Source organism: Sturnus vulgaris, chromosome 13 (genome assembly GCF_052056855.1).
Source record: "Sturnus vulgaris isolate bStuVul1 chromosome 13, bStuVul1.hap1, whole genome shotgun sequence".
Taxonomy (NCBI): domain Eukaryota; kingdom Metazoa; phylum Chordata; class Aves; order Passeriformes; family Sturnidae; genus Sturnus; species Sturnus vulgaris.
Genome location: NC_142255.1, coordinates 12821622 through 12840234, shown reverse-complemented (window position 1 = coordinate 12840234; position 18613 = coordinate 12821622). Strand labels below are relative to the sequence as shown.

The following is an 18613-nucleotide window of genomic DNA, read 5'->3' as shown; positions in this document are numbered from 1 at the left end:
ATAATAAAAAACAATAGGGATAATGGCTTAGGGAAGCGGAGTCTCGGCCCCTCGCCTCTCCCCGTCCCTGCGGAGCCGGGGCCGGCGCCGGCGCTGCCGCAGCGCCCGGGGCCGGCCGGGGCAGCCCTGCCGCGGCTGCGGGACCGGGGGCGGTGCGGGGAGGCTCGGCTTGTGCAGCCCCCTCCCTCCCGTCTCCCCTCCTTCTCTTCCCTCTCTCCTCCCCTCTCTCCCTCCTCCCATGCCAACCTGCTGCCGCCTTTGTCAGCGCAGCCCGGCGCTATGGCATCCTGCTGGGGCTTCAGGCTCGGGCTCTTCCTCCTCCTCCTCCTCCTCCTGGCCGGGAAGCGGCTGCTGCAGCGGCAGATCCAGCCGTGACGGCCGCGCTCCCCGCGCCAGAGGCAGGAGGAGCCCGCAGGTGAGCCCCAGGTGCGATGGGGGTGCGGAGGGGTGGGCTGGGGGAGAGGGGTGCCGAGGACAAGCCCCCCCGCTCTCCAGCCCCAGGGATGCGCTGGACACCCGGGCGTGCCGGGGAGCAGGTCCAGCACTGGCTTCCCCCGCCGGGCTGGGAGAAGGGGAGCAAGTGCAGGTAAGAGACCCCCTCAGCCCCTATGGTCCCCACCGGTGTCCCGAGGTCCTGCCTCCTTGTTGAGCTTTCTAGGAAAGGGGCTATTCCAAAACCGTGAAACTCCGTCTGGGACTTTGGCAGCTCCACTTCAGTCCCGCACATCTGGATCTGCCCGAGAGGAGCAAGTGGGTGACCCTTGGGCTGAGCCCCAGGGACCCCAAACCCCAAACAGAGTCTGAAGGGATGGGGATCAGGAAAGCTGGATTTACCAGGGCAAGGGAGCAGTCAGGTCTGGGGTGGTAGGGAGATTGTTATAGGTTTGCTGTGCAAAAATTCAGGTTGCCCACAGATGGGATGAATGGCTCACATTTAATTCGATTAGACTTTTTTGTGTCTGTCTGTCAGTGTTTTTAATGGTGTCTCCTTATACAAAAAATTCCAGTAAAAATGTGGCTTGGTGTGCTCTAATAATGTATTGGAAAGACAATATTTGTATGTGCCTGTATGGGCCAAGAGTTGGCAAAGAATAACCAAGAGTATATGATGCAGTAATAATTCAAGTAATTTATTTCACAGTTTTAGAATAATTGTTTGCACTTTCCCAGATCGTAGAGATACCTTAATCTGGATTGCATAACCGAACCATGTAAATAATCAGCCCAATGTTACTTGCAAGAAAAATCAATGGCAAACCCTGTTCGACTTGAGCCGTGAGGATCCACTGCTTTTATCCACAAGTTCCTTTAATTTATGCACTCAGATCCTTTAAAAACCGCTGAATTCTGGGGTGTTGGGGAAGCTGAAGTGTTGTGCAGAGTCCTTTTACAGCAGAGCCTGCCTCTGTTAAGGCGCTGGGTTTGTAAAGCGCGGTTTTTCAGGGCTCATTCACACAAGATAAGAGCCAGAAAATCGCAACTTCTTCCAGTGCTATTCCCAGCGACCCCCGGTGACCGTCGGAGGAGGTTGGCAGTGGGATGCTCGGGAGGGTGCAGAGTGTGCATCGCTCCCGTGCACAGCGAGCCGCTGGCACCGTCAGCTCCGGCATGCAGGTGTTCGTTCCCTTCGGCTCTGAAGGGGTGAATAAAAACCACACCGGCGAGGCAGGGAGCCAGCACCCAGCTCCCACCTGCCCCAGGGACTGAACCCTGCGCAGCCCAGGAGATGGTCCGGAGGAGACAGCCTGTGCCAGACTGGGCAGGAGGAGTTTTTTTCTTCAATGAAAGGTGGAGAAGAGCAGATGCCATTGCGCGGGCAGGGCTCCATAGTGCGTGTTTTAGTTTTCTTTTTAATGAGCAGCAGAAGGCTGGAGGAAGGAGGAGGAAAAAGGTGTGCAGAAACAGGCATTGTTTCCCCGAGTGCCAGCTCCAGTGCCTGTGTGCAGTGGAAGCCAGATGGGGCTCGAGGTCCCCATTCCTTCATCAGAAATTTCTTAATGTTTTGCCGGAGAAATGGATTTATGAGTGTGGGAGAAAACAAAAACTGAATTCTGTCTGGATGGGTTGCATTTCATGTGAGGCAAGTGTTGCCTGCCTTGTTTTATAGTATCTGGTGTTGGGAAGACAGGCTGAATGATTTATGAGCTGAAGTTAATAGTAAAACAGCATATCACTGGCTCTGTATGAATGTTCTGCTGTGCTGAAGTAGCTGGCTCTTTCTGAGGGAATTTATGCAAGGATCACTCGCTGTCTGCCGTTGCTGTAGTGGCATTCTGGGGTGGCCCCTTAGTCACCGTGGGGGGAACAAAACAAGGATGCTGTTTCCCTCTTGGCTGGCAAATCAAAGGGAGAGGGGAAATTATGACTCCAGCAGTCACATCTGTGTGTTAGCTGCACCTGCTGTGGATATTGGGAAATGGGGAGAGCAAATGTCAGTGGCATAAAGAACAGGGAAGGAAATGAAGGAGGAAATAAGAGAGGAAGACAATGTGGTCTGTCTGCCAGTGGCCATGATTCAGACTCGTGCAGGGCACCTTGCCACCCTGCAGCTGCTCAGGGAAGTCGAGGGTGAGACTGTCTCTTGGATCCTGTGTGGGGTTTATCTGCCCCAATGTATGCTGCCCTTAGACCATTTGGCAGGGCAGGGTTTGGGCTGAAGGAGTCACAGAAAAGCAACTGGGGCAACTGGAAAGCAGTACTAATTTAATGAATTCCCGTGCATGGCAAATTTATAGGGTAGTCAAGAGATGAGGGGACCACCCCACCCCACTGCTGATTTGGGAGGTGGTGAGGATGGGAAGTGCATTCTGGCTTTTCTGCAAGGAAGCAAGATGCATGAAAGAGTCTGCAGGTTCCCCTGGGCTAGAGAGCCACAGGGGAGAGGTTTCATGGAGGCTTGGCTCCTAAAGACACCAGAAAATAGAACAGTATATTCCCTTTGTGCAGCAGAAAGCTCCACTGGGGATGGAGGTTGCAATTGTAATATTCTTGGACTTCTCCTCCAGAGGCTGAGACAGTGGGTTATTGGTAAGATGAGAGCTCAGTTCATTGCTCCTGGTGCAGGGCAAGAAGACATCGATTTGTGGTAAGTGTGGAGCTCATCTGTGTGCAAGGAGAGCCAGCCCCCATCGACTGGCTGTGCAATATGATGCTCTGCAAGTCCATGCTGGGATATAATTGTGCTATTAGAGCAGCAAATGTCAGATCTCGGGAAGCTGAGTCAAAGCGACCCTTCCAGTGTTAATAAAACAAAATCATTAAGGATGAAATGTTAAGTGACTCCTTTGGTCAGAGATGGTCTTGGTGAAGATAAATAAGCCAGATCCCATCCCTTTGTCTGGGGAGCTCCAGGTGTCTGGGGACCAAAGTCAGTTTGAGGGGGGGTTTGCAGGGTGTGTGTGGCTGCTGGCAGTGAGTGTAAGGCACGAGGACCTCGGTGGAATTGAGGCCAACTGAGGAGCCCCTGTGCTGCTGCTCTTGCTGTGGGTGCTTCCATTCGCTTTGCTGCTTTTGACTGATTCGTGACCCTGTACCCTCTTTAAAAGGCCTTCCTGTGCTGATTTCAGAGCTCTGCATTTATGTGCCGTGTCTAGGTCTATTCTGGTCCTGCTTTGAGAGCTACTGAATGAACGTGGACATAATGGCTGAGATGGTGCATGGCCAAGTGCTTGGCACCCGGGATGTGGCAGCTCCTGGGCTGGCCTGCCAAGAAGCACCTGTCTTTGTCGCAGGCTGTTAGGAGGCTTGACAATAGACAGAGGAGCTTAATGTGCCACTAAAAATTTTGGCACCGGATTTTTACAGCCCTGAACCAGGAAACAAGATTCCAAGTCCTTTATATATTATCCTTATGGGGTAGTGCATCCTGTTCTTCACAGCCCCAATCTGTTGATGCTCCACTAGCAGCAGTAGATGCTCTGGCACAGGGCAGCACCAATTTCCATGCTCAGGCTGAAGCCTAGAGATATATTTCACACCTAAAATGCTCTCACACCAAAAAGCTGTTTGTGAACAGCCGAGGGGTAAAGAGGAAATTATTCCAGCTCCTAGCTAGCTTTCTTTTCCTCAAGGCCTATATCTGAGTTTGCAACCTGCCTTTTCAATTTCCATCTCCCACAGCTGAGTCTCAGTTGAATGGACTGGCTGAATTCCCACCTGAGCAGGTTCAGCTCTCTCCTGGTCACCCTTTTGTCTCAAAGCCTCTGTCACCTCCCTGACCTCTCACTGCTTTATAGCTGATTGTCACCTGCCAGGCTTGGATCTGGGAGCACAGGGGCAGGACTGAGCTAACCCAGCCTAGCTGAGCTTTCCTGCTTTGGGTCTGTGCTTTGGTGCCTCGCCTTACTTGTGTATGGATTGGGGTCCCCAAAACAAGGGTCCTTGTTGGTGCTAAGTAGAAGCAAACTGAGATTAGGGGTATGCAGCAGGGTTTCCACTCAAATTACTGAGCTTGTCATCACTCAGCAGCCTTCCAAATCAGGCTGCACCTGAGTTTTACCAGATTCATAGTGTTTAGAAACCAGAATTTAAGTTAAAACCTCTGATGATGCTAAGAATGGCTTGGTACAAAGCAAAAATTTTCAAGAAGCTGTACCTAGGATATTCTCACTGGGATGAGAGAGTAAAGACAGAAAGGTGAGGAACAGAATGGGTTGACAGTTTTCAAAAGTACATTAGTGCAAACTGGCTACTTGGGTGTTTTAGCAGGAGTGTAAGTGGGGAGAAGGCAGGCTGCTGGCAGGCCAACACAGGGTGTGCATCAAGCTGTGAAAATGTATATTCAGGTGAGGGGTTTGCAATAAACTGTGAATTTACAAATAGGAGGAGATAGTTGCTTTTGCTGGTATTCACCCTGGAGGTGACAAAAAGACATATTTTCACTCCTGTCCCAAGTGGCAGATTTATAACATGCAGAAAATTGACTTGCCATGCCAGTCCCCTGGCAGTGGGGAATGTCTCTGAGCTCCACATGTGAAGTTTATTCTGTGAGGACTTGGTAGCCTTGGTGGTAACTAGCAGAGTTTGGACCTAGCGTGGGAGCATCATTAATGGTGACATGTCAGAGAAATACAAAGGCAGGCTGTGAAAGGGGCTGTGCCTCCAAGCACACACTGCTGAGAGAAAAAGGAAACAAGCACCCTCCTCCAGCCTTTTGCATTACTTCTTGGAGCTGAGCACAGAACAGTAAAACATGTTTTCTCTTTTGTCAGCTGGTAGAAGAGTTGTGCTGCTATGCATAATACAGGAGCTTTAAAAGCAAACATGCACGCAGCAGAGGTGTTGGAAAATCCCTGTAGCCATTGCTTTCTGAGAGTCATGTTTACAATCACAGAAATACATTCACGTTGCTGCTGTTCAGCTCCTGATCACACACAGCAGAAATATGTTGTTTAAATAAACAACCCAGTTCATATGGAGATTTGTTTCATATTCTTTTGGGTTACTTTTTCTTATGAAAACTGAAGTACTCTGGCTTCTGATACTGACAGCAATCACTGATGTGTAATGTCAGGGCAGGAGATGAAACAGGAGCCCTGGATTCTGGAGTGGTGCTCAGGAGTCCTGAGGTTTTTGACCAGAAGATGCCTTTTAAATAAGAAACCTTGCAATCTTGACTTTCAGTGCTTTGCCATTTGGGTGGATATTCTGCACTTGATGGAGGAGAGGCCAGTTCCAGGGGTCATCTAAGGGTGGGAGTGAATGGGGGAAGATAACATACCTTTTTATGAATGACAAAAATCCTCTCCGTTTCCCATCAGTAAGAATAACAAAGACGGAGTGTCCAAACATAGCAATTGGCAGACTGCATCATCCTGTGCTCTGTCTTTCCTAGTAGCCAACAGCAGAGACACCGACAAGGATAGTCACAATAGATGGATGAAAAATCATCAACATCGTTTCCTAATCCATAATAGCTAAAGGTTGGTTTCTATGCTGAAAGTGCAGGGGTTTATATTCTCCCCAAGGTGTTTGCTAGTGTTAGCTGTGCTTGTTCAAGTTATTCCTGTTATCCACATAAATGTGAAGCTTTTGCTCTTCACCTCTGCCCTGTCATTTCGGGATGGTGAATGGAAATGCACTCCTAGACTTCACTGAAGAGGATGTTCTCTGTCCTTGATATTTCTCTGTCTTCAAATCCATCCTGATTGGCAGACAGCCCTCCAGCATCTGCTGGATTGGTTTCAAGGTTCAGTAGGATTTTCTTTTTAACTCCTTCTGTTCTTTGCTAAATTTTGGACTTAAGAGCTGGAACAGGGCCCACACAGACTTTTCCGTTCCTCAATCTTATACTCAAGAAAAGGTATTTCTGGAAAAAATAAGTCAAAGTATCCAAAGGAGATAATTCAGAGTAGAGGAGAAAATAATGGTTTAAAGTAAGCAAGATGGTAATTATGTTCTCAGATAACTTCTAAAAACATGTCAGAAGTATATTGTCAGAAAATCTTCCTCAGAGCCATTTGCATTCAGATATGTAAGCCACATGTCATGGTGCAGTAGATCAGCCCTGGTTAGGCTAGGACTGGAATTATTGCAGACAATTTGATGCTGAAACTGTGCTTTGAACCTCTCATAAGTTGGTAAAATATTCTGTGACAGTCCCATAGAAAGCAGGCTGGGATTGTCTATCTGCCATTAGTTCAGCCTCTCCAAAGCATCTGCTGTTGATTTTCTTAGTTGCTTTAGTAGACATTGGCATAAAGGAGCCTTCTCAGATAAAACTCTGATTCCATTTCAGTATTGATTTATTGGATGCTAGGATTGCAGCCCGAAGTTCAGAACATAAGGATGGGTTATAAAAGCAAGCTCTGGACAGCATGGTTAGGGAGCCAGGCCCCATCTCTGGCTGAGGTGCAAGGCCCTGAGTATTATCTGTCAGTGACTTACAATGTTTTTTGTGTTGCTGTAGAAGTGGAAAGCGGTTTCCAGGCTAAACGGCAAAATACGCTTAAGCCATGGAGTCCAGCCAGGAATCCTCACTCTTCCTGGTGAAGATATTGGAGGAGCTGGACACGAAGCAGAATACTGTTTCTTACCAGGATCTCTGCAAGTCCCTGTGTGCAAGGTTTGATTTATCCCAGTTGGCCAAGCTCAGAAGTGTGCTGTTTTACACTGCTTGCCTGGATCCTAATTTCCCAGCGACTTTGTTCAAAGACAAAATGAGATGCACTGTAAACAATCAGCAATCAAAGAAAATCATGGTTGCAGCAGATATAGTAACAATATTCAACCTCATACAAATGAACGGGGGAGTGGCCAAGGAGAAGCTTCCAGTTGCAAGGCACAAAGTGAAGAAGAAGGAGTCCTTTGAGTCCTGCAGGTCTGACACAGAGATCTGCAATATGGCAGACTGTGTGCCCGACTGTGTGCCCAACTGTGAGCTCAACGACCAGGACTTTAACCAGGGCTTTCCAGTCAGAAGGTCTTCAAAATGCAGGAAGATGGACTGCAAGGACTGCCAGCAGTTCGTGCCCTCATCAGAACCCAACTTCTTGCTTGGTGTTAATAAGGACATGAAGGGCCGGGCTGCCTCTCTGGACAGGCTGCAGGCACTGGCGTCCTACTCCATTGCCACGTCCCCCCCATGTGAGATGCAGAGTACATACTTCCCCATGAACATTGAAAATGAATCTATTTCAGACCAGGATTCCTTGCCTATAAGTGCAGGCATAAAAGAAACTTTCATTTCAAATGACGAGCCGTTCATGATGCAGTCGTGTGTCCAGAAAAGAAATATATTCAAAGAAGATTTTCATAATCTGATTACAATATCTCCCAACTTAATACCATCCAACAAAAGCCCAGAAGATGGACACAGAGAGCCTCAGAACAGGAAAGAAAGCTCTAAGCAGACTTTTTTCAACCACAGCTTTGAAATGCCATACAGTAGCCAGTACTTGAATCCAATTTATTCTCCCATACCGGACAAAAGGCGAGCGAAACATGAAAGTTTAGATGATCTTCAAGCCTCAACATATTTTGGCCCAACTACTGTTCTTGGACCACAGGAAACCAAAAAGTGGACTGGAAAGCCAACCAAGCAAACTGCCTGGCCAGCTAAAAGCTGGAGTTTAAATACTGAGGAGGTTCCTGACTTTGAACGCTCATTTTTTAATAGGAAGCAGTCTGAAGAGAAACCACGATATCAGAATTCGAGCAACCCATCCCCAAACTTTCCTTCAGTTGACAGGCATCAATCCTACCTAAATACAAAGGATCAGCAACCAATTATGCAGGCAAACTATGCTGTGAAACCCAATGGGCATAAACCTAAGGAAATTCCTTCCATTCTGGATGTGGAGAAACATGAGCCAGTCAAAAAGTTTAAGGATAAAAGCATTAACTGTACTTCTGTCCAGATCGTAAGCATTGACAGGACCATGAGTGTTGGGACACAAACGGAGCAGCAGGTTCTGGACCACAAGAAATGCAAGGATTTGTGTGCAGCAGGCCAAGCCAAGTACGGTGAGCGGCACTCTCTGAAGCAGTCAGATGATGACTCTGAAATTGTGAGCGATGACATCAGTGACATTTTCCGGTTTTTGGATGACATGAGTATCAGTGGGTCCACGGGAGTGATGCAGTCCTCGTGCTACAACAGCACTGGTTCCTTGTCTCAGGTGCATAAATCAGACTGTGAGAGCTCACCTGAGCACAATTTGACTAAGATCTCCAACGGGAGTGCCTGTAACAAACTGGATAAAGTGGTCAGGGCGGATCTCAGTAACACAGATGATGAACTGAAGACCAGTGTCTGCAAATTAGTCTTGAGGATTGGTGAAATAGAGAAGAAACTGGAATCTCTCTCAGGTGTCAGAGAAGAAATCTCTCAAGTCCTGGGAAAATTGAGCAAGCTGGATCAAAAAATCCAGCAGCCAGAGAAGGTCAGCGTACAAATAGATCTCAACTCTTTGACAAGCGATGCCGCATCAGATGAGAGCAACTCCCCGCAGATATTTCAGTGCCACAATACTCCTCATGGAGGCAAACTGGAGAACAATCCAGAATGGTGCTGTTCAGATGCCAGTGGAAGTAATAGCGAGAGTCTTCGAGTAAAGGCCTTAAAAAAAAGTCTGTTTACTAGGAGATCATCAAGATCATTAACAGAAGAAAACAGTGCAACTGAATCCAAAATAGCAAGTATTTCAAACTCTCCCCGAGACTGGAGAGCTATTACTTACACCAACCAAGTTGGCATTACAGAGGAGGAGATGAAAGAGAGAGATGGAGGAGAAAATAAGGACTGGCACAGGAAATCTAAAGAGGTAATTTCAACTTTAACTCACATCATAAATGCTTAAAAATAATGTAGTTGTGAGTGTCTTCCATAGTCATCACAAGCCTCGGGGTATGATGGTGCTTTGCCCTGCCATATTATGCCTGCCTTTGTTGTTATAATAATTGAGTGATTTTGTACCTGTAGGTTCTTGCTTATGAGCTGCAAAATGGCCAAGTTACTCCTTAAAAGCTTTGCTTTTTTTGCAGAGGGAGGGTGGTAATGTGGGTGACATCTTGGGAAGGTGATGGTATGCTTCATCATCAGTAGCAATATAAGGAGGCCTGCTAATTACCTTGGTAAAAAGGGTGTGGAGAAAATTGAAATTCTTTAGTGATTGTTTTAGAAGGGATATTTTGAAATTGAATTGTGATGGCTTTTATCAGTGAAGTATGTACATATTTAAAAGCCAACAAAATAGATTCATGGATTCAAATCCCTCATGGAAAAAAAACCCTTGTATGTGTACCATGAGATGCTCATTGTAGTTATGTTCTCTCTGACTTTCATGGTCTTTTAATGCCTCCTGTTGTGGAACTGCAGAGTAGCTGTGCTCTTGGTTTGGCTGGGTAGAAAAACTCTGCCCATCCTCCCAGCAGCTTCCCTGTGCCCCCTTCACTGGCCCCGTGGATGTCCTGGCTGCCCTTGTACAGGGCTCTGGGAGCTGCTTGGTGGATGCTTGTTTCTGTTTGGGGAGGGGAGGAGGTCCTGCAGCCCCTTGTCAATTGTGACCACACGACAGGCATGCTGTGACTCCTTACAACGGGGTGTGAGGGCAGAGAATGGTTGAGAAAAGAGAGGAAGAGGTTTGATGGAAATAAGTGTGGTTGGGTGAACAAGAAAGCGCAAACCATGGGTCACTGCTAGACTGCAGAGGGGGAAGAAGGCCATCCTTAGTCAGCCCAAACCTTGGCTTTTCTGTACATTGCTTTGCTTATGATGACATGCTGATTTTGAGAGTCCCTTCCAGACTCACTCAGTGGCCTGTGGCTGACACTGTGGTACCATGGATGCTGCAGTGTCAGGCTGAGGGCATCCCTCAAAAGTACTTCATGTTAGGATTTTATTTGGAAAGAGAAGCCTGCTTGTGTCTCTCAGCTTTTGCAGATCAGCTGGGCTTCTCTGGATGTCAGGGCCATTTTCAGAACAGTTTTTTGATCTCAACAGTATGAACTCTAAATTTCTTCTGCTGCATCAGCATTGTGTTCATGTTATAGTGAACATGGAGCTGTGTCTCTAAAATACCTCAATACCTCTTTGGTTTTCTTATGAGAAGAAGGTGGGCAAATGGGTGAAGGCCATCCAAAGCCTTTATCCTAGCTGGTCTATTTTTTATCACATGGTGCTTCTAAAAGGAATATCTCTGTCTTTTGTGTTTAACTCCCTCATAGTCTTGTTTTTTTCTCTCAAATTCTTTTGAACCCTATTGCAGGCAGACAGGCAATATGAAATCCCACAGCCACATAGACTCTCTAAACAGCCAAAAGATGCTTTCTTGATTGAACAAGTCTTTAGTCCTCATCCCTATCCTGCATCACTCAAGTCACACATGAAAAGCAACCCTCTCTACACAGACATGAGGTTGACAGAGCTGGCTGAAGTGAAACGTGCCCAGCCATCATGGACCATAGAGGAATACACAAGGAATTCGGGGGATAAAGGCAAGATTGCAGCCTTGGATCTACAAGTGAGTCTCATTTGTTTGATTCGAATGGCTTGATTGCAAATGGATGTTGCCAGAATATGCATTTAAGAAGGGATTTGGATAGCTCAGGAAAGAGCTGTGGATTGTTGAGCCTCTAAGCTTGCTGATCCCTATCCATCCTGGCCAGGGACAATGAAGAATGTGAATGTTTCATTGCTGAATGGTGATCCTTGACAGGTTGATGCTCCCAGCTTATTCTGCAATGGAGAGATGTCTTCTAAGCCACTGTGGCTTTAGTAGCTCTAAAAAAGAGTTGGGGAATAAGGGAGTGCAGCAGTGAACTGGTCCCTAATTGCAGTAAGGCAGAGTGGTGCAGGAGCTGGGAACTGCTGCCTTTTCCTCTGTCTTTGTTCTCTCTGAATTATTCACAGGGAATTGCAGTGTTAGGGTTGATTTTTTTTCCATTTTACTAGGAACACGAGACATCAAATGCTTGTAGAAGATGTTCAATATCACGACTGGTTTTGAAACACATCACTGTTGAAGCTTTGAAGTGGCTGTTGGAAACCAGCCAGGCAAATAATGGTGTGTCTAGTTTGCATTTTGGTTCAGCTCATAAGTGTGCAGGCTCTTGTGCAACAAGCAGAGGAGACAAATTCAAATTTTGCATTTACATTTTCCCAAAACGAAATCACAAACCTGACATAAAATGAGCATCCCCCATTGGATACCCTGCATAATCTGATAAACCACAACACATCTTTTAGGAAGGAAGATATCTGAGAAGAGCTTTAAAGAGGCAACCTGAAGAATGACATCCAAAATGCGTAAAGAAATCTTGCATTTCGTAATCTCGAAACCCAAAATGTGTCACACAATGAAGTTCACACTGATGTGCAAATAACTGTGTATCATTTATATGCACTTTGACAGTAGAATGTAAGACTGGTGGGAGGGGTCTGCTGCTGACCTCAGGCATTTTGGGGTCTGTGGGAAGCAGTCTGTGGGGTGCAGCCATGCTCAAGGAGGAAGTCTGCTTGTCTCCACAGTTTGTCTACCAGGGAAAGTGGCATGGAAGAGTCTGAGACTTTTCTGCTCCATGCCAGCCCTCAATGGCCCAGTGCTGAGGTACCTAAGCCAGCTCCAAACCCATCAGACTAATCCCTAGGAAAGCATCAGGATCCTGTGCCTCAGGAACCCGAGCTGACTGATTTGGATTTGAAATCATCACCCCCACAGTGGTGTAGTGCAACTCCCATGAGTGTTTGTGCAGGAATTTGTGCACAACAAATTCTCCTCCTTGCTTGGCTCATGCCAACTTCCCTGTCCTCGCCAGCCCCTGCTCCTTGCTGTGGCTAAAGTGCACTCGGAGAGAAACCAAGCAGCACAGGGAGCAGGCTGCATCTTGCCTCAGCTCCCTGCTGCTTTTTGGGTCTTAAAAGCTTTAGAGGGCTTACTAAATTCCTAACCCTGGCATTGCAGGCTGTATGCTAGAGTAGGAATAGGCTGGAAGAAGTTCCTCTGCAGCAGGCAGTCACAAAGCATCACTTACCTGCTGTGTGAGGCAATAAGGGAGGTGATATTTGGAAGCAAAGCCCCTCTGGGAGAAGTGTTCTCCATCTGCTCCTCATTGGGCTGTTTTGTTCTCTGTAAGCAGCTCTGCATGACTGTGGGCAAACCAGAGAAATCGGCTTATTGCCATCATTTATCTTTAGGATAAAGGTGATAGAAGTTTACTGGTTTGATTCTCTCCCTCCAAAAAGACTGTCAGAATTGCATCTACCCTGCAAAGCCCATGTCTAGACTTTATAATGGAGCTTACTGACAAACGTAAAAAATAGACACAGACTGATGAGTGGGCTTTTTTTCCCAGTGATTAAGTTTATTAGAACTGAAAGTAAATACATTATGCCTTAATGAACATTCCTACGTCTGGCAATGAAATGGGAAAGGAAGCTGATTAACAGTAATGGGCCTTTTTAATAATGCATCTTCCTTCTGAAGTAGTTAAAAGGTCAATGCCAAGGCAGACGGGCCCAAAACTGCAATTTCCTTGAAGCACAATATACCTATCTTTGGGGCTTTTCTACCTTTGTTTACTTAAAATTTATCCTGGAGCCTGACAAGTCTGCTGGGTTTTCCTCCAAAAACAGAAATTGCAAAACTAGTCAGGCCCAAAGCTAGTCCCAAGTGTGGGCTCTGTATGAAATTCATTGCTTTGCTCTGTGTGTGATGATCCACTGGGATGAAACAGTATCAGGCTGTTTTCTGATGCCTTTAGAGATGAGATTGCTGCCTTTTTTCCACAAGGCTGAAACAGGTCATTCAAAGCCCTAAAGATAGAATCACAGATGTGGCTGATGGCCTCTGTTTCAGCATCCTAGCACTATCATAGAGGTGTCCATTAAATGATCACAAAACCATTGCTCAATTTTCGTTGCTTATTTCTGAGATAGCTATAAAATTGCTTCTTTTAGTTGTTCTTTGAATAAAACAAATGCTGCCTATCAGGCAAAGTGAAGTTTCAACCAGTTGCTCGTGGCCACAAAATCTGAATTAGTCAATTAAAGGCTTACTCAAATCCTTCTCAAGTCAGCTGGAGTTTCTTTGCAGGGTCCAACGAGCTTTGGATCAGGACTGTTACAAGCACAGAAATGGTGTGTGTTAGGGTATTCTCACCAAAATATTTTTAATATGGAATATTTTTCATTTTTTTTTAAAGAAATAGGTTTTGGAGCCTTGGATAAAGGAGACAGCTTTGGGGAAATGTTGTCATTTTTCAAAATGTTCTTTTTGCTTCATTCCTTTCTGCTAAGTTCAATATAATGTAGTAGTAATGTAGTGTCTGGGTTTCCCCAGTTTTCCCCTTATTTTCCTCTAACACAGAGGTTAAAGGGGTAAAAACAAGCAAGGTTGAAATGGAAAGCTTTAAGAGCTCATAAATACTTATGAATAAAAAGCTGTAAGGCATAAAAAAAATAAGTAATTCAGATGGATATACTGATAAAATTCTGCAGGTTGCCTCTGTCTCCAGGCAATGCCATTCCAGAGGAGGGGTCTGTAAATTTCCCCCAAAGCAGGGCTGGGTAATCATGCCCTGCAAGCAAATCGTGGTGCCAAAATTAGGGTTAGCTTTATAAAATGTAGTGCATGAGGAACATATATTAAGAACCTTTCCTATCAGTTGAGCTTTAATTATTTAAAAATTATTAACAGTAACAGGGCAGCACTTGCTGACACCTCTGCTGTCGAGCAGATTAAAGAGATTTTATTTAAATGCCATCCGAGATGACAAAGTTTCTGGTAAATCAGAGGTATGTGAGGGATTTTGGAGCAGAATCTTACTGTTGCAGGAATCTATTTTTTGCAGTATTTTGTTACCACTTTTGTCAGCTTTATGGAATTGGGACCAGGATATGAAGGGGTGTGAGAAGTGGCAATAACCCAGTTTATCCTGACAGCAGATCCAGGGGCCGTTGGGAGGCCTCCAGGCACATCTGCTTTGTTCCCTTATTTCATTAACAGCAGACCCCAGACAATTAACCACTGTTTCCTTTTAATTTTTAGACTCAAGAATCTTTAAACCCGAACAACTTAGAGTACTGGATGGAAGACATTTATACCCCTGGCTATGATTCCTTGTTGAAACGGAAAGAAGCCGAGTTCAGGAGAGCAAAGGTTTGCAAGATCGCTGCCCTGATCGCGGCAGCCGCTTGTACAGTTATCCTGGTCATTGTGGTTCCCATCTGCACCATGAAATCCTGAGCCTGGGCATGCACCTGTGACCCCCAGCCACGTGTGTCTCGGGTAGCTCACGCTGTGTGTCAAAAGGCTGCTGGCAAAACTGTAAGGAATTCGCTAAGGAACAATGCTCTGAGGATATCCTGATGGAGAATGTTGTAAATGAAGGCAGAACGCAGAACGACTAGAGATACATTTTTGGAAAAGTCCTATTTTAAATAACAGACTGTGTGGTAGAGTTAATGGGAACTCGGTTCAATTTTTATGCATTTTTAAAAGTGCAATATTTTTTTTTTCCTAAAGAAATGATATAATGTTTTACAGAATCAGAGACTGATGAGAATCCAGGCAAAAGAGAAAGGTTGTCTGAGCTATGTTGCATTTAAAGGAGATGTGGGTTCATGGAGGTAGCACTGTATAGAAGGGAATGTTCTATATGCATTACATCGGGGAGCTAGAGAAGTCTTAAAAGCTCTCTACAATGTAGAAAACTCTGAATGTATTGTATTTATTTTATAGTAGTTATGTATTTCATGATCATTTGTTCGAAAGCAGACTGTGTAGCTGTGAACAGAGTTCATTCCTATGTTCAGATTAAAAAGGGCTCTTTGTATTTGGTCTTGCCCTAAGACCCACTCTATCATCACTGAGTACTTAGTTAAGTGCAATGTGCTGCAGACCAAAAAGATTATGTTTTAAAACAATCACAAGAGGTTTTAGTTACTTCTGTTGAATAACATTTGCATAGAGCTGGCAAACTTAGCTTGCCAAAAGGGTATTCTTTACCTCTGCAGACAGTGAAATTGTCTCAATTTCACTCCTGCCAGCAAGCAAAGCTGGCAAATCAAAGCAACATTCTGTTAAAGTTCTTGGAAATGTAATCTGAACAGTTTTTTTTGTTTGTTTTTTTCCACAAAGTCCTTGTGCCTTTTTTTAGATGGTAGGTTAAACAGAACTGTTTAATTTTTTGCTACTTTAAGCCCATAACATAAATCACAGCATAATGGGTACTAATGGAGGTCCTTTTCCCACAAGCCTTCTATACAGTTCGGAGTGCTCCTCAAGCAGCAGGGCTGGTGGTTACTGAGCACTTATATTAAGGGCACAATTTCTCAGCACTGGTAGAAACTTGCTGCTGGTGCAATGCATTCAGCACAGGGAGATCTTTTGCTTCCCTGTTGCTAATGCACTTAAGAATGATGGTTGAATCTACTGGACAGCAAGCAGTCTATATCCCATGGGAAATGTCCATTTGATGCTTTATCCCAAATGCAAATAGCAGGTTTGATGGAATTCTCAAGCTAGGACAGAAATTGCCTGTCATGGTTAGTGAAAGCAAAAACTCAGACGGTATTATTCTTCTGTCAAGTATAGAAAAAAAGAAAAAAAGTATTTTCAGGAAATAATGTGATCTTGCTGGTCCTCCAAGGGAAAGGAGACTTTCTAGTGAATGCTCTTTAGGTAAGGTAATTTGGTTTCTTCAGAAGCAGCCCCCTACACAATGACACAGCAGCTAAGAAAAAACTGGATGCTCCTTCCTCTGGCTCTCTGGAATGTGCTGCACTCACTGGTTGTTTCTGACTGGTTTAAAAAAAGTGTTGAGGGAAGGGTGTGTGGGAGGTAGAGGCTTTGTTGTGACTTTAGATGTGTGTCAGTTCTTTCCTGCAGCTGTAGAGCTGTTTGTGCTGCTCATGTGCTGTGCTTTATTTAGGAATAGGTGATTCCTGAGTCTGTTGATCTATCAGAAAAGTAAGTGTAAGCACAGGGTTGGATGTCCCATCAGCAAATAGAGAACAAGAATAGGCCCACAGAAAAATCTTTGCCTGCCTGGCCTGAATCCTGACCCAAATTCTGTGGCTTTGGCCCATTCTTTATACTAAGATAAATTCTCTTTCCTCCCAGATGCTGCAGGATGGAGTCACAGCAGGGAGGGAGCAATTCACACTGTCTATTTTAGGCTGCCTTTGGTTATGGTGTGATTCAGAGCACCTGAGTACAGGAGCTCAGGATCCATGTGTAGTAAATATAGGCAGGTAGAGAAACCTCTGGGGATGGTTCAGAGCTGCCAGCAAGATATCTAATATTAGACATGTGAAAAATGCTCTGGAGGATACTGCTCTGCAGTTTACCTCATGCACAATTTAGGTTGATTGTATATGTAGAGAAGCCTATTCGTGGTTTCAGGGAATGTTAGAAAGCCCTCTGACACTGCTCCTTGGCTGATGGAGGGAGTGGTGCCCTGTGGGGGCACAGTGTCCATCCCCCAGCAATGGCAAAACCCTTGGAGGGGCGGGATGAGTGGGGACAGACCCCCTGCCTTCTCCAGCCCCTCTTGCACTACCATGAATGGTCTGGTCCTACTGCCCCCTGCCCCAAATCAGCAGCAGGGCATCTCAGCAATCTGATTTTAGAAAATATCAGCCTAAGAGGAGGTAGGGGATGGGTGTGAGGGGGTGTTCTGATCACAGGGTTTGTCTGTGCAACTCATCCAGCTGGCACCAGATGAGTCTTTGCATTAGAGATGCCCAAAATCCTGGGGAGGCTTTGCAGGTTATGGAGCTGTGGGTGATGTGAAGCTGGCCCAGCCCAAGCACTCAGCATCCCAAACATCTGTGCTGCTTCCTAATTTACTGAGGTGCTTTTGCCCATCCTTACTTTGCACAAGCAGTCAGTGGCACCCACTCCATTGGTCAGTGGTTTCCTCACACACCAGGCTGTGGTTTGTCATGGATTCCCTCCTGGGGCTCGATTCAGCTCCTGCAGGGTCTGGAAGCATTTCCATGGTGCCAGAAGGGGAGCTGGGAGAGCAGAGCCTGACTCCTGCTCCTGTGTGAGCTGCTGCCTTGCCATCTCCTCCACTGCTGCTTCTGGCAGCTCCCTGGCACCACTGGGATGTGCATCCCAAGCCATTCCCAGTGGGATTTGCATCTGGCACAGAGCCCTCCTTAAAATAAGCAAAGAGATGGAGTGATGGGATGCTGCTGCTGGAGGAGAGCAGCCAGGGAAGGAGGAAGCCTGCAGAGAGTGTACAAACTAGGTGAAATCTTGACATATTAACCTGCAAGAATATTGTGATCCACCTTGTGAACCAGTTACCAACTACAATACACTGTATACTATATGATAGACTTTTGTATAAAAAAAAAAGAAACTAAAGCTATAGGTACATTGTAATCCTTGGTGTGATTGAAAAAGTGTCCTAGATTGTATTACTTAATTAAAATTATGATGAGCATATTGAACTGTTTTCGTATTTATGCCTTATAAACTTGATATATTACACATGATAAAATGAAACTGCAAGAACTATAAGAAAAGATATTCCATTCTGGGGGCAAATTCCATTTTGCTTTTCCTAAAAAAAGATTGCTGCTTTAAATGAGCTTAATAAATCATGTGTGCAGAAGAGCAAGAGTAGAATATGTCCCCAAATGACTTTTTAGGATTTTTTTTTTAAATGGGGCTTTGGTTAATGTACTATGTAATAATTTTATTTTATAATGTTACTGTACAATGTTGCCTTTTGGTTCATTTAAATATAACACCAAATAAACTTGAAAATTACAGTGTCCTAAGTTTTAATGAAACAGTTATAATAATTTATTACTCCATTGCTTTTCCTGTTTTTTTTTTCCCAGGGACGTCAAGATAGCCATGGGATGTGAGTGTCTCAGTGTTAGATAACTAAGCAGCCTATCTAGTTCTTGGCAGAATTGCTAATGGATTTATAACTTGTGAAATAATAAGATGGCCAAGATAATGAAAAATGAGTTTGTTTGGTTTCTTTTAAAAGCTCCTTTGCATCACTGTTGTTTGGGCTTCTGGAAGATTAGCTCTTGACACTAATCATATTTCATTTTATAGGTTATTTCATGGCTGAGTTTTGCCATATCATCTGTTTTAACAAGGTCATGACAAATATTTTGGTACCTGCTTAACTTACATCTTATGCA

General features: G+C 45.1%; 1 protein-coding gene across 3 annotated transcripts; it reads left to right on the top strand.

Moving 5' to 3' along the window:
• Nucleotides 1-307: 307 nt before the first annotated feature.
• Nucleotides 308-18231, top strand: MINAR1 (membrane integral NOTCH2 associated receptor 1). Of its 3 annotated transcripts, XM_014886347.2 has the most exons (4): nt 308-415; nt 6908-9263; nt 10707-10961; nt 14487-18231. In XM_014886347.2, exons 2-4 carry the CDS (start codon nt 6954-6956, stop codon nt 14682-14684), a joined length of 2763 nt encoding a protein of 920 aa, XP_014741833.2. In that variant the 5' UTR covers nt 308-415; nt 6908-6953; the 3' UTR covers nt 14685-18231. The 3 variants fall into 3 exon arrangements, with proteins under 3 accessions (XP_014741833.2, XP_088028720.1, XP_014741832.2); XM_088172594.1 differs by lacking the exon at nt 14487-18231 and having other exon boundaries at nt 10666-10907; XM_014886346.2 differs by lacking the exon at nt 308-415 and having other exon boundaries at nt 3395-9263.
• The last annotated feature ends 382 nt before the right edge of the window (nt 18232-18613 follow it).